The following is a 15,622-nucleotide window of genomic DNA, read 5'->3' as shown; positions in this document are numbered from 1 at the left end:
TGTCTAGTGTCACACTTTTGCACGGCATTGCAATCACATTCCAGCATGCACACTGTCACCTGGTATCATTGACACACATGCCACCAATTCATGTGTCGTCACACTACTGTCACTGCCGCATAGGACCTGATCCTACTCACTGAGCAATGTTGTGTTGGGTCGACAGTGAAAGAGTAAGTTACTAAGTAACTACTTTAATCAGTAACTAATACACATTGGCACGTGTTGCACATTAGAAGTCTAAAGGGAATCTGTCAGTGAGGGTACCAAAAGGGCATATGTCTTTTGCCTCGCAGGACAAAGCCATTGAGAAATGTTTAATCTAGATCATTTACAACTCTACCTAGCAGCTCTATGTTCTGGCCATGATTATGTGCTTGAGACATCATCATGCTTCCAAATGTCTGCACTCCTACCTGCAAGTTTCATTATCCTACTGGGTTCCTGTTTGAGAAGCTACTCGTGTCTATGTGGCACTGTGGTCACGCCTGGTATGCTTGACCCTCATATGTAGCTGGCTATCAGAAAGGGTTGTTGTTGAGAGGTGTCACAGCTGATTAGGGCATCACCATGTCATGCTTTACTGAGCTGTGTTACGCTGCACTGTATACTATGCCACACCTATGACCTGGTGAACAAGGCTAGAGGGGACTTCAGCCCCTGCTATGCTCTACTTAGGGAGAGAGAACTATCCATGCTAGCAAGGACTGTGGAGGGAAGTCTTAGCTCCATCCCAGACAAACTTTTGAATCAAGAGGAGTTGCTTTTTAAACCAAGTAGCCCCCATGGGGGCAAGGTACCCTGTCCATGGCGACCAGTGCTCACTCCCCCCATAATCCCAAAAGGAATTAGCCCTTGGCTCCTGGAACCAAAGCAACCAATTTCACACTATATGGATACAAACCACAAGATGTGGTTGAACAGGCCCTTGGGACATCAGCCTCTGGTCATAAAGGAAGTTATACATGGCAGGTTGGAGCTCACACTCCCCTACCACTGTGTCCCATGCAGGAAAACTCCACAGGTCACCAAATAAATCTTGTCTTGCCACAATCAAGGTAATGAATGTCTCTCCACCTCTGTCATTTTATGTTCTCCACTCAGCTCTCAAGCCTTTCATGAAGTCTTCCACATCCATCTGAAATATGATAGTGACTGTCTCTTGAAATGATGCTCCATGACATTTACATCTGACAGTTCTGCTCTCAGAACAGCATATGCAGCAATAGATTCCCTACAACTTGAAGATGACAACCTAACTGCTGAAATAATTTGAACAATGTAGCTGACAATGAGAATGATTACAATCCCAACCTTTACAATGATGAAAAATGTGCTCCCAAAGTTTGTCATAGTGACAACACACATAAACTGGTGTTCCTGAGAAATACGTTAATAACTGAGCGTCTTAACTGCAACAATTATAGAATACCTAGGGTGTAATATATGGGAAGGGGAGTGCTCGTGGATACCCAAAATCATTAAATCATAACACAAAAAGTGTGAAATTGAAAGAAAATGAAAGAAAATATTGACAGGTCAGAGAACCCCTAAGATGGCTGTTCATTGCATTCAAATGTAAACAGATACTCAGAGTTGGCTACTGGTGCAAGAGCGAAACAAAATATAAATCTAGATTTGAGATCACCAAGAGGTACCAAAAGGTTTCTATTTGACAATGGTAATGAAAGTAGTTTTACTGGATTCAGTGAGTACAAAAGAAAACTCTTTAGTAGAATTTTAGACATAGAGAGGGACATGAGAAATATGAACAATTCATGGAAGCAAGAAATAATCAATCTATGGAAGATGAATAAAGACTTAAGTAAAGAAGTTACTGACTTAAAAAAAAGTAAACACTGAAATAAAAGAAAAGATAAGTGCACTAAAAAAGTACTGGCTGAGTTGAGAGGTGAATTCAAGAGGTTTAAAAATAATGAAAACACAAATAATGAAGCCATAAGGAAAGAGGTAGATGAACAAATTAAAGCAATGACCGTGGAAGCATGAAAAAGCATAGGAGAAAATGAATTCCAGCAACTCAGGAATGATTGGGAAAAAGACAATGAAGAAGATAAGGTAATTTTCAAAGAAATAGTTCATTAACAGATGCAGGAGAGGGCCAAAGATGCAGTTATTAAGGTGATTAAACAAACAGAAAATCTAGCAAGAGATGATATATATGTATAGGAAAAAAAAAAAAAAAAAAAGTATAGTGATTTATGGTCTAATGGAAAAACATAACCAAAATTGGTTTCTGAGACAAAATGAGGACAAAGAATTGGTAAAAACTGTTCTAAAAGTAATACAGGATAATGAGCAAGAAATAGAGTAAGTGCACAAAATGGGTATTAGAAGGAAAAAGTCGACCACTAAAGATCAAATTAAGGTCACAATGGCAGTGGAAGAAATCTTAGCAAGAACAAGAAAATTAGGAAGAAGCAAATACTATAAGAATGTATGGATAAAAAGACATGAACAACAAGGAAAGTGAAAGTGAATGGCTATAGTTGTTGAGCCAACTATAGCCATTCAAAAAACTATTAAAAGGCATTCACTGAAGGAATTACCCTTGTTCTGGCAGCTCAACAATATTGTAGCTATTGTGTAATGCACCTATTAACCACTTCCATATGGTTACGCCTACGTAGGCAGCATGAGGAGCAAGTGGGTATGCGATGATGCCGACGTCGGCATCTTTATTATATTTATTGTAGTCGTACCTACGTAACTTCCATTCTCTCTAAACTGGCTTCATCATATTTTCTATGGTTATCAAAATACACGGGTGAAAGAGGACGAATGATTGAGCACTGACTTTATTTTTTATAATGCGATTATTGTGACGAAACATTGCACGTCGGGCAGCTAATGCTGCCAGACGTGTGATGTGCCCCGGAGTGAAGAGGTTAAGCAACAGATGGCATTGGCGTGTGAGACCTCTTCAGTGTAAACAAACCTTCTCAGCATTGCAGCTCCATCACGTTTTCTTCATAATTGTTACCTCATTTCGACTGTGATATAGGTACGTTATGATTCTTTTTATGCTCTTTTCTATATATTTAGGTGTTAGGGTTATAACTGAATATAAGCTGTGTTTGAATTATGATGTTTATGATAGATAATGAGCTGTTTGAATATTGGTCAACAATTTTGTTGAGCGGCACTCATATGGTAAAATTCATGGGTGGAGGAGTGACTCAACAGAATTGTTGAGTTTGACTGTTGGTCCACAATTTTGTTGAGCTACCCTATTATGGTACGACATATGGGTAGAAGAGTGTTTCAGAAAAGTGTTCAGTCATGGATGACTGTCATTTATCTGTTATTCACAATATTTTTTATATCTTCCTCAGATTATACAATGGATCAGGCATTTTTCTATGGGACTAGACACAAGGATCTGCAGCCAGTGGTGCCACATAATCCAGTGTGTTCTGATGATGGCCTGGATGATGATGATGTTGCTGATCCAGATTTTAATCTTCATAATGATTCAATTGAGAGTGAAGACACAAATGATGACCATAATATGCCAGCCCATCAAGAAAGAAGTTCTCCTTCACAGCAGCCAGCCAAACCATGTGCCAAAATACGTAAAGTAGATAGAGCAAATATTGTTGTAGTGGATCCTAGTCTTGAGCATCCTAATGAGCCTTTCTCACGAGAGCGACAGTGGAGGAAGAGGGATATTGATAACATATATCCAACAGAGACTGAATTCACCAAGCCAGATGATCTCAAGACACCTTATCAATACTTTTCCCAGTTCTTTACACAGGTGTTGACTAACAGTATTCAAACAGATGACAATGAAATCCAAAAGTTTCTTGCAGTGTTACTTTACCAGCAGCCGATGATTACTGGAGTATGCTTCTGCGTTACCCCTTAGTTGGTGATATCATGAGTTGTAAAAGATTCAAATGCCTGAAGCGATATGTACACTTCACAGATAATAATAATGCTCAGAACAATGAGGAAAAATTTAGTAAGATAAGGCCACTTTTTGAAATGTTTCGTGAGCAATGCAAAAAAGTAGAAAGTAGTGCATTCCAAAGTGTAGATGAAGTAATGGTTCCTTATAAAGGTACACGAGCTGGAAAAGTGAGACAGTTTATGAAAAATAAACCACACAAATGGGGTTCCAAAATCTTTTGTAGGTCAAGCTCTTCTGGTATCATTCATGATCTGCTCTTGTACCAAGGTAACACTAACCTTTTGTACTGAAGATTTGAATGAAAATGAGAAAATGCTATTGCTTGGGGAAAAAGTTATGTTAGTGTTGAGCAGATCTATTAGTGACCCCAAGTCATCTGTTGTATTTTGTGATAACTTTTTCACCAGTTACAAGCTAGTCAAACAGCTAGAATCTAAGATAGGTATCAAATCCCTTGGTACAGTGAGAGAGAACAGAAATTGGGGTGCACGTCTGATGTCAGATAATGAAATGAAGAAGAAAGGGAGAGGTCAGTATGATTTTAGTTCCTCAGAGAATGTGATTGCTGTTAAATGGCAGGACAACAAATGTGTAACACTGCTAAGTAATGCAGTAGGAGTTGAACCTGTAGGCTCTGTCAAAAGGTTTGACAATGAAAGTAAATCCAAAGTTGATATCCCTTGTCCCTCCATTGTCCTGGCTTACAACAAACATATGGGGGGATTGACCTCTCTGACATGCTAGTGGCTTTGTATAGGAAACCACTCAGGTTACACAGGTGGTATCTTCCACTATTTGGCTACATTCTAGATGTTTCTACATCAAATGCTTGGCTTTTGTACAAATGTGAAGCTGCGATGCTGAATGAGAAGGTCTTGCCATTGAAGAATTTTCGTTGTGAAATAGCCAGTACCTTGATAAAGGTAAACAAGAAAGTAAATATTGGAAGACCGCTGTCTAGAAGCAGCACTCCAAGCAAGGGTAACACCATGAAAGCAAGAGCAAAAGTAAAAACTCCATCTGCTGACATTCGTTATGACTGCTTAGATCACTGGCCAATGCCAATGGGGTTAGCAGCTCAGTCAAGGGGACGTTGTGTTCACTGTCCCAAGTGTGTATCTGGATTTAAATGCTCGAAATGTGATGTGTTCTTATGCTTAACCCAAATTGCCCGGGTGCCGCACATGTGCAGCAATCACTTTTGTTCCAAGATTTCGGGGTCAGCATATATGTGGTACTTGCAAATTTCTGAAGATATCGGGTGTCAGCATATATGCGTTACATAGCCACGTTCCAAATTCACGGGGAACGCACAAATGCGGTGTTGTCTCTTGTTCTCGGTCTTCAGCATATGTGCGTCTTTTTATCCTATAAGGCCAGAGGTTCTTTGTTTACCATTTGAAGTAAGAGGGGAGGGGGACTGGGGGGATAATTAGTTTCGCCTCATTACTCCAATACCCCCCTACTCAAGGGGGGGTGGCTGGGGTGAATGATGTCACCGAATTGGCGCATTCTGATTGGTTTATTTGAAATATATTATCTTATAAGACGATCTGAGATTGGATAATAAATTATGTTACACTATCTATGATTGACCATAGAGGTGAGGGGTGAATGATGTCACCGAATTGGCGCATTCTGATTGGTTTATTTGAAATGTATTATTTTATAAGACGATCTGAGATTGGATAATAAATTATGTTACACTTGGCTATCTATGATTGACCATAGAGGTGAGGGGTGAATGATGTCACCGAATTGGCGCATTCTGATTGGTTTATTTGAAATATATTATCTTATAAGACGATCTGAGATTGGATAATAAATTATGTTACACTATCTATGATTGGCCATAGAGGTGAGGGGTGAATGATGTCACCGAATTGGCGCATTCTGATTGGTTTATTTGAAATGTATTATTTTATAAGACGATCTGAGATTGGATAATAAATTATGTTACACTTGGCTATCTATGATTGGCCATAGAGCTATATATAAGGCGAGACTCAGCCGGTTGAAGTCGTTTCTCGCCAGGCCTCTGAACTGCTAACATGCCTCGCCAGCCCTCAACCTCTCTACGTTCAACTTCTCGACCTACGAGTCATAGAAGGCCTACTTCCAAGTCTCGCCCTTTGCGTATATCATCCTCTGACGAAGATGACCCTGCACCTCTTGCTCCATCACCCAAAAGGCGTGCCATTCCATCTGCAAGTGGAACACAACTTGTACCATCGGGTACACAACAACCTGTACCCTCTACTTCGGGTACACAACAACAAGTAGGCGATTCTGACTGGGATCCTGAGGACGTGGACAGCTCAAGTGAGGGCAGTGATGAAGAATGGGGAGAATTGGATTATGTAAATATACATGATTCATCAATAGACTCGGACGAGCCGCTAGCCAATGTGGTGAGGAAGGAGCACGACAGGAATGCACCAGGTACATCTGGTTTCCAGTGGAAGAAGAAAAATAACGTACCAAGGAGATTTGCTTTCTCTGGTTCTCCAGGAGTACAGAATGAAGATCTGGATGGATACTCCACTGTGTCTGATGTATTTTCCTCTTTATTCCCTCCTGAAATGTGGGAAAGATTTGCTGAGGAGACAAACACATATGCCAGCCAGAACCCACCCAAAGCCTATGCCCATTCGAAGCCTTGGACACCTGTGGACGAGACTGAGATGAAGGCCTTCATAGGTCTCCGTCTTCTCATGGGAGTGCAGAATCGTCCGCATGCACAGCACTTCTGGTCAAAAAGCAAACTTCTGCACTCCGAAATATTTGGTGAGACCATGAGTAGGGACCGATACTCCATGATTGCCTCAAATATACATTTCTCCAATAATATGGATCCTCAGAAGGACAATGACAAGTTGTGGAAGCTAAGGCACATCATTGATATGTTTGACTTCACCTTCAAGACTGTTTATACATCCCCCAAAATTGTGACAGTCGATGAGAGTCTCTTGGCATATCGTGGCAGACATCATGCTGTCCAGTATAATCCCTCAAAGCGGTCACGGTTTGGTCTGAAGGTATACAAGTTGTGCTGCAGTGATGGTCCTGCTGCTGGCTACACCATAGCTTTCAAGGTCTATATGGGGAAGGAACCAGGAAATGATCCAGTGGCTATGAGGGCAGTTGTTGATCTGATGACGAAGGCTGACATGATGGACAAAGGATACGACTTGTATGTGGACAATTGGTATTCGTCACCACAACTTTTTCACTACCTCCAGGCAAGGCGAACAAATGTGGCTGGCACAGTAAGGATGAATAGAAAGTTCATGCCAAAAGATATGGTAGTAAAGAAGAAAGGAGAGATAACATCACGGTCAACAGCTACAGGCATGATATGTATATCCTGGATGGACAAGAGGAGAGTAAACATCCTCTCAACAATGCACAGAGACAACATGGAACCCCTTCCACCCAACAGGAGGGGAGAGGTACGCCACAAGCCACAAGCCATCCTAGATTATAATCTAGGAATGAAAGGAGTGGACTTGTCTGATCAAATGGCACAATCGTACCCTGTACCGCGAAAAACCAACAAGTGGTACATAAAGTTATTTTTTCATCTGCTGGACACTGCCATTGTGAACACTCATCTCATTCACCGGGCACTTGGAAGCACCAAATCACATCTGGATGACAGGCTGGAGCTGATAGAAGACCTTATTCAACCTCATCACACCAGATGCCGCTCACCATCACCAGGACCAGGAGTTATAGGTGTACGACCAGGTCATCTTTTGACGGAAGTCCCAGACAAGAAAAGAAAACGCTGTCGCCAGTGTCGCTTAGAAAGTGGGACAAGAAAAGACTCCTTCTACTGGTGTGCCAAGTGTAAGTTAGGTTTCTGCCCAGGGAAGTGCTTCAATAACTACGCAGAACACAGACATGTCTTCTAGACTGACCACCAGTGGACCAGAGGACGGGCTGCCGCATATATGTGGTGCTTCTAATTTTATTATTTTCCTTTTTGTAAATTCAATAAAAATTATTTTGTGATCACTATATTTATTACATAAACATATATGTAAAGGATGGAACCTGATATACATAAATAAAATAAAAAAAACAAGGTAGTTGAAGCTTCTCTTAGTAATATAAGCAACCAAACTCAAGCTTACATAAATTTAGGATGTCTTACAAATTTTATTCTCATATGAACACATCACAACACACAATAATAAATAATACATGTTCGTGAATCTGAAGGGCCCTGGCCTTATACAGAAACCCCGCTATGCGCGGAAGTTAAGTAGATAAGACGTCCGAGAGTGAGATGCGTCAACAACATCTCAGGCCCGTCAAATTTGGGTTAAAAAACAGGCAAATGTGCTTTGTTGAATATCTTAAGTAGATTTCTGTATATTTCTATATTTTCAACAATGCATATATATTTTTTTTTTAAAAAGAACTTGTATTTGAACTGTGATTTTTGTTGCTTTAATTTCTTCATTCAAGTGCTCAAAATGTGATGTGTTTCTATGACTAAAAAAATAAGCAAATGTGCTTTGTTGAATGTCTAAAGAAGATTTCTGCATATTTCTATATTTTCAACATTACAAATTATATATATTTTTTGTGGATTTTTTTTTTTTATTTGATAATGGAACTGTGAATTTTGTTGCTTTAATTTCTTCATTCAAGTGCTCAAAATGTGACGTGTTTCATAGCCTAAAGAACAAGCAAATATGCTTTGTTGAATATCATAAGTAGATTTCTATATATTTTCAACAATACAAATGATATGTATTTTTGTAGAAAAAGAAGTTTTGTCTAATTATGGAACTGTGATTTTTGTTGCTTTAATTTCTTAAAATATAAGGAAAATATATTATTATATCACAAAAATAGTTTTTTTTATTTCTATATCCTAGAATAGGTAAAAAATAATAATATTTGGAGAAGTTTCCGTAAATGGTCAGCTCAACAAATTTGTGGAGCCTCTGAGCACAATATTTTTACGGTAAATGGTTTACTCAACAAAATTGTTGAGCCCCACAGCATGATATCTATTAGGTACACAGAAAAATGTCTTCAGTAAAAGTTATTTACATCTCAAACAAGAAGAAAAATACCTGAATTTTTTTTTATTCACCCAAATTCTTCATGTGACCATTAAAGGGTTAAGGAATGAAGCTAGAGAAAAAAAAAAAAAAAAAAAAAAAATTAGAAGACAACGGAGACTGAGATAATGCAGTTCTACTGGAGAGTGTTAGATATGAGCCTGAAAAAATAGTATATTCAAGGAAGAAGAAAAAAAAAAAGTTCAGAGAATGAGATGGAGCGTGTAGAAAATTAAAATTGGCATATACTAACATAAATGGATTGATCTCAGGATTAACCCATTACCTGGCTTTTTTTTTTTTTTTTTTTTTTTTTAGAAAACATTTCATGTAAGACAAAAATTAGTATTGCTTTTTTTAATAGTATTTTTTTGTACTATGGAAATAACTTCTATTTTTATCTATTTCCAATATCTTAAAATTTTATTTTGAAGATACCATTTATGGCAAAAGCAAGATAACTTGTCTTCCTTTTTACTGTCTTTTTCCCAGCTTTATAATCAAAAGTAAAGGGAAACTACACACTTATTTTATTCTTTTTCATATCTTATTTTACAATTGATAATCCAGGATTTCCAGTGAATGGGAAGCATGGTGGTGGAGAAAGCATGTTTTATTCCGACACATCATGTCTACACCAAACATCCTGCATAGGATCATGAGGGGTGTACACAGTCTCCCATATATCAGGCAACTAGCCTGCACAGGATACTTCTTTGAAGCAACTTTGTAACATAAATATTGGTCAAATCTAAAAACTTTCAAAAGTAGAAATGTCATAGAAATGCCTACATTTTAACATACTAATTTTTTTTCATATCTATTATTTCTATGAGTGCCTGGTAAAGGGTGTTCACACACCTCAGGAGAAGCAAGTACTGCCATTAGAGAGATGAAGCCCAAGGTATGCTTCAGCCTCACCAGCATCATTCCCTCATCAACTGGACTAACTTTTATAACTGTACTATAGTCATATGGATATGGTCACAGTTTCTTCTGTGAGGAGAACCCCATTAGTTCAACCCAACCAGAAGTAGGTGTAGCTCTCACTAGTGATCTATCCTTAGCCTGGGCTTCTCACCTCAGAGAAAGCTACTATATACATTAAAAAATTCCTGAGCTATGCTGGTAAAAATAGTAGTCAATTATCTGGAAAGAGAGAATGTACCATGTCTGGCTTGACATGTTTGTTTCTCGTTTGCAGCACCCAGGGAACCCACTTAGCCAGATTGGTGATTTTGACAGGACAGGCCATAACCCCCACTATGAGTGTCAAATATGTTTGCTATGTGCACATTCTATGATTCACCCTCCCATGTCCCCAACTACCACCAAGACAAACAAGGTGAGTCTAGGATTTGCATACTGTATACATATTATCCCAATATTCCCAGGGGTCGTGGAAAAGTATATACACCTACCACTTTGAAACATGGAGACGATAGCCATGGACTCTGTAGTGTCAGCCCAAGCAATATCTACTTGACTCAGGATATATTATATCTAATCCAATCCAAAGATTCAAGTCAGGCAGCCCAGTTGATTTGCCTCTAAGACCCAAGAGGAGCTATCAGTCCTGGTCTGAACAGAGGCTCAAATAGGTGTGTTGCTAGCCCAAGGGAGACACCTCAGTGCATCACTCAGCCTCCAGGCACTGCAGGGATGTCATGTATGGCAAATACCTAGTTTACTGGCCCATAACGGGATAGGATGGCCATTGATTCAAAAAGTTCATCAGCCCTTTTGATGACTTTCTTTTTCCTCCATTTGTGTGTCCAACACACCCCTTTCACTGGCAATAGACCTGTGGTGGAACCACTGTGGTACATACCTATACCAAGGGCTTTTTCTCTTTGCTAGGGAGGTAGCCAAATTCAAAGCCATTGTGGTGCTGGTTAATAAAGAGAAGGGTAGTACCTGGTTGTCATCTCTCCTTATGTTAAGGTGGTTGAAAACAGTTAAAATAAGAGATCTTAGTACCAATTGCAAGACTCATGAGAGCTGTTGGGTTTTTGAAATGGGCAGTGGGGATATGACTATTTGGAATCTATCCCATGAGACTATGGAATCTTCCATCAGTGATCCTTCATCAACTTTGTTCACACTGTCGGTCAAATTTACTCTGTTGAAGGTCTAATCAATCATACAATTTTCAGTTCATTCATTCACTGGATAAAATTGCCTTGTGTGAACTAAAAAATCTACTTTCTGAAAAATTTTCATACTCACTGGACAGAAATCAGAGTGTTTTGCAATGTATTGGCCAACATCACTATGAGAGGAGGAGAGGGCCATACATAACAGCAATGCATCCCTTGCCTGCTGACATATTCCCCCCTCCCGATGGACAAATGGAAGAAGTAGTGAGAAGATTAAAAACCTGCAGAGGAAGAGAAAGAAAAAAATAAATAAATAATAATAAAATCATTAATACAAATTTTCTATGATTGCAAAAGCTAATAAGATTAAAATTAAATCCTATTTTACTGCACTATGCTTTACAATAATCATATGACTGTATATTAAGATAATTTAAAGTGTCAAAAGATAATTTTAAGTCATTTATTATTAAAAAAAAAAAAAAAAAAAAAAAAACATAACTCAGTAGACAAAGTATTTGGCTGCTTCCTCCATACAGCATACAATCTCTTTGAACACCTACACCAAAAATTTACTATTAGATTTATCTTTCACAAATTTTCCTATTAAAAATTACCATGCATATCATTCCTTTTAACAACTGTCCTCTCTTATTTGATATCCATTTTTCAAAATTATCAATATGTCAAATTTTTTTCTCAAGTTGTCGAGGGCTTGATAATAGCAACTCACTTGAGAAAATATAAAGTCAAAATGACATGACCATTAAATACACAATGACTCAATGGGCAAAAGAAAATACCAGATATAGAAATAACAAAGAACTGTCGAGACTAGATTTAATATTTACATCAGAGCCTGCAATTGTGGATAAAATTAAATACAAGACACCAATTGGGAACAGTGATCATATACTACTTGAGCTTGAACTAAATGAGGAAATATATTAGAGGAGAAACAATAAACACTGAAAAGGAAGACTGATGTATAACAAAACAGACTTTGGGAAACTTAGAATGTTCTTTCAAAAAGAGAGTTGGGAAAAATTATATAATGAAGAAGCACAGATGGAAGAGAAATGGACAATTTTTAAGAAAATCTATAATGGAGTGGATAAATATGTACCAAAATAAAAACAGGAAAAGATGTATATTAAGTGCTGGTATAACAAAAAGTTTAGTGAGACAAAAGTTATATGAGATAAAGCTTAGTAAAGATGGAAAAAAGAAAAAACCTGTTAAGGTTTATATATATCAACCTAAGAAATGAATATGTAAAAATACGCAGGGAAGAAAAAATAAACTATGAAAAAGACATAATAGACAATGGTAAAGATCAACCTAAATTATTCCATAGCTGTGAATGGTAAACTAAAAAAATAAAAAATAAACAGGAAATAGTAAAACTACATCAAGGGAACTTGGAATACACAGGGGATACAGAAATTACTGAAATTATGAACAAACATTTCAAATCTGTGTTCACTAAAGCAAACATACACAAATGGGATGATGGAAGGGGAGAAAGATCTCCACCAATTAGAGAAATAACTGTGACAAAGAAACAAATACGGGATACTAAAAGAATGTATAGATGAACTAATGGACAAAATATACAAGATAATAGATTGCTCACTCAAAGAAGGAAAGGTACCAGAAGACTAGAAAAATGCTAATTATCATACCAATATATAAAGGGGGAAACTGGGAAGACCCAACAAAATATGGATTGGTCTCCCTTACAAGTACAATAGCCAAAATTTGTAAGAAAGTTATCAAAAGTAGATGGACAAAACATCTGGAGGAGAACAATATACTAAATCTGAGACAATTCAGATTTAGACAGAGAACGTCATGTGCCACAAATTTGATCTGTTTCTATTCAAGGTTAACAGATATAATACAAGAAAGGGGCTGATGGACAGACTGTGCCTTCCTGGACTTACAAAAGGCATTTGACAAAGTATCACACAAAAAATTATTAAGAAAACTCAAAACAACCAGAGGTACACAAGGAAAACTATTGAAATGGATGGAAGATTTCTTACATGGAAGAAAAATAAGACTGGTGCTCAAAGATAAAAATTCTCCTTGGGAAGAAATGATAAGTGTAGTCCTACAGGAGTACTGACTTTGATAATGTTTGCTTTACATGTAAATGACATGGATGAAGGTGTTGAATAACTTGAATGTTACATGAACTTCTTTGCAGATGATACAAAATTACTAAAGTATAAAAAAGATTGTGAACTGCAACACAGATCTCAACAAGGTCTTGGGATGGAGTCACATGTGGTATGTGGAGTTCAACATTGAGAAATGTAGTATAATAAAATTTGGAAAAAGTAGAAAGAGAATATCAGGATAATATAAAGATGAAGAAATGGTAAAGAAAATACTAGTCACACTGATAAGACAAAGACTGGAGTACACAGCAACACTATGGACACCCAGTACAAAAAAGAATGTAAGGAAAATATAAAGAATCCAAAGAGCAATGACAAAGATAGCCCCAACACTTTCAAAACTGACATATGAGCAAAGATTGTCTAAACTGGAATTACCAACCCTAGAACAAAGAAGAGAAAGAGGTGTTGGCCATTTATAGAATTATGAAAGGCATGGAAGTCCTTGATGGAGAAGACTTATCAAATTGGGATAGAAGGAAAACAAGGGGACATGAAAAGAAACTCATGGACAGTTATAGAAGAGATCTGGAGGGGAAAAAAAAACTTTCCACACAGAGTGGTGGATGTCTAGAACAAATTGTATAAAACAATATTGTGTGCAAGAACCATACATGAATTTATTAAGGACTAGATGTTGCGAGAACCAAAGACAGGACACCACGAGCATAGAATACAACTAAGTAAATGCACGCATTGTTCGTCAGTGACAACAGGCATTAATTAGAGCTCCTGAAATACTTATTAAAAAAAAGAAACATTTAAATAGTGATATAATTACAGAATACCTAGGATGTGATATATGGGCAGGGGAGTGCTTGTGGACACCTGGAATGCTTAATTTACAATGTAGTGTGTATCTAAAGTATACTTACTAAATTAGCCTCACATGGGGTAAGTGACAGCCTATTAAGTTGGACTAGAAATTGGTTGAATGATTGAAAACAGAGTTGTTTTATATGGCAAAACTTCTAGATAGAAAAATGTTGAGTGGAGTTCCTCAGGGTTCTGTTCTTGGGCCGCTTCTATTCATAGTATATATAAATGATATAGACCACGAACTAAAATCTATTGTCTCCAAATTTGCTGATGATACAAAATTGTGCGGGATGGCAAATGATCACTTCTGTCAATTAGATATTCAAGAAGATTTAGATAAATGACAGCAATGGTCTGAAAAGTGCCTAATGAAATTTAACACAAGTAAATGCAAGGTTGTGCGCATAGGTAAAAATAACAGTAAGTACAATTACAAGTTATTTGGAAATTCGTTAACAAAAGTGGATAGTGAGAGGGATCTAGGGGTAATTATCAGTAACGATCTCAAATAATCTAAGCAGTGTATTTCAGCCTCTGAGAAATCAAATAAGATTCTAGGACTGATTGCGCGACCTTTTGACTTCAAAAGTCCATCTCTCATATTAAATCATTAGTTCGTCCACATTTGGAATATGCTGTTTCTGTATGGTCACCAAATCTCATTAAAGACATTGACAGATTGGAAAAAATACAAAGGAGAGCCACAAAACTGATTCAAATATAAAAAATAAATCATACAAAAATCTGCTAAAACATATGATTCTATTTTCCCTAAAAAAGCGTAGACTCAGAGGTGACTTGATACAGGTATTCAAGATTCTAAACGGGATTGACATCAAAAGTGACAAAATTCTTACACTGAATGAGAATTCGACAAGAAATAATGGTCTCAAACTGTCAGGAAATAGATATAATTTGGAAGTGGGCAGAAAGAGCTTTTTCCAACCGTGTAGTTAATGAATGGAATAAACTTCCTGCAGAGGCAGTGCAATGTAGTTTAGTTCGAAGCTTTAAGATTCGTTTAGATAAAAATTTAAGCAAGATGCTGTAATGACTGCCATTTATTTTATATTATTTGATTATTTGTTTGTTATTATTTGTCTGTTTATATATTATTTGCTTGATTTCCATTTATCATTACTTGCCAGTTTATCATTATTTACTATTTATGGATCTGGAAAAGGCTTACGACAGGGTAGACAGAAAGGCAGTGTGGGAGGTTTTGCGGATATACGGGATAGGAGGAAAGCTTCTAGGAGCTGTCAAGAGTTTTTATGAGAGTAGTAGAGCTTGTGTCAGGATTAGAAATGGAGAGAGTGAGTGGTTTGAGGTAAAGGTGGGACTTCGTCAGGGATGCATTATGTCGCCCTGGCTGTTCAACTTGTACATGGATGGGTTTGTGCAAGAGGTAAATGCAAGGGTGGTGGGTCAGGGATTGGAGATGGTTAAAGAGAATGGAGAAAAGTGGGAGGTGAGCCAGCTGTTGTTTGCAGACGACAC

General features: G+C 37.6%; 1 protein-coding gene across 6 annotated transcripts in view; it reads right to left on the bottom strand.

The window, feature by feature from the left end:
* LOC143039359 (FHF complex subunit HOOK-interacting protein 1B-like) overlaps nt 1-15,622 on the bottom strand; it is a 367,378-nt gene that overhangs the window by 261,241 nt on the left and 90,515 nt on the right. For all 6 annotated transcript variants that reach the window (XM_076209245.1, XM_076209249.1, XM_076209250.1 and 3 more), the window contains exon 5: nt 11,248-11,398. In XM_076209245.1, coding sequence (XP_076065360.1) covers nt 11,248-11,398 — 151 coding nt within the window. The remainder of the gene's footprint in view (nt 1-11,247; nt 11,399-15,622) is intronic.

This window comes from Oratosquilla oratoria, chromosome 26 (genome assembly GCF_046742065.1).
Source record: "Oratosquilla oratoria isolate Oo_2021 chromosome 26, ASM4674206v1, whole genome shotgun sequence".
Taxonomy (NCBI): domain Eukaryota; kingdom Metazoa; phylum Arthropoda; class Malacostraca; order Stomatopoda; family Squillidae; genus Oratosquilla; species Oratosquilla oratoria.
This window is presented reverse-complemented; position numbering and strand designations above follow the sequence as displayed.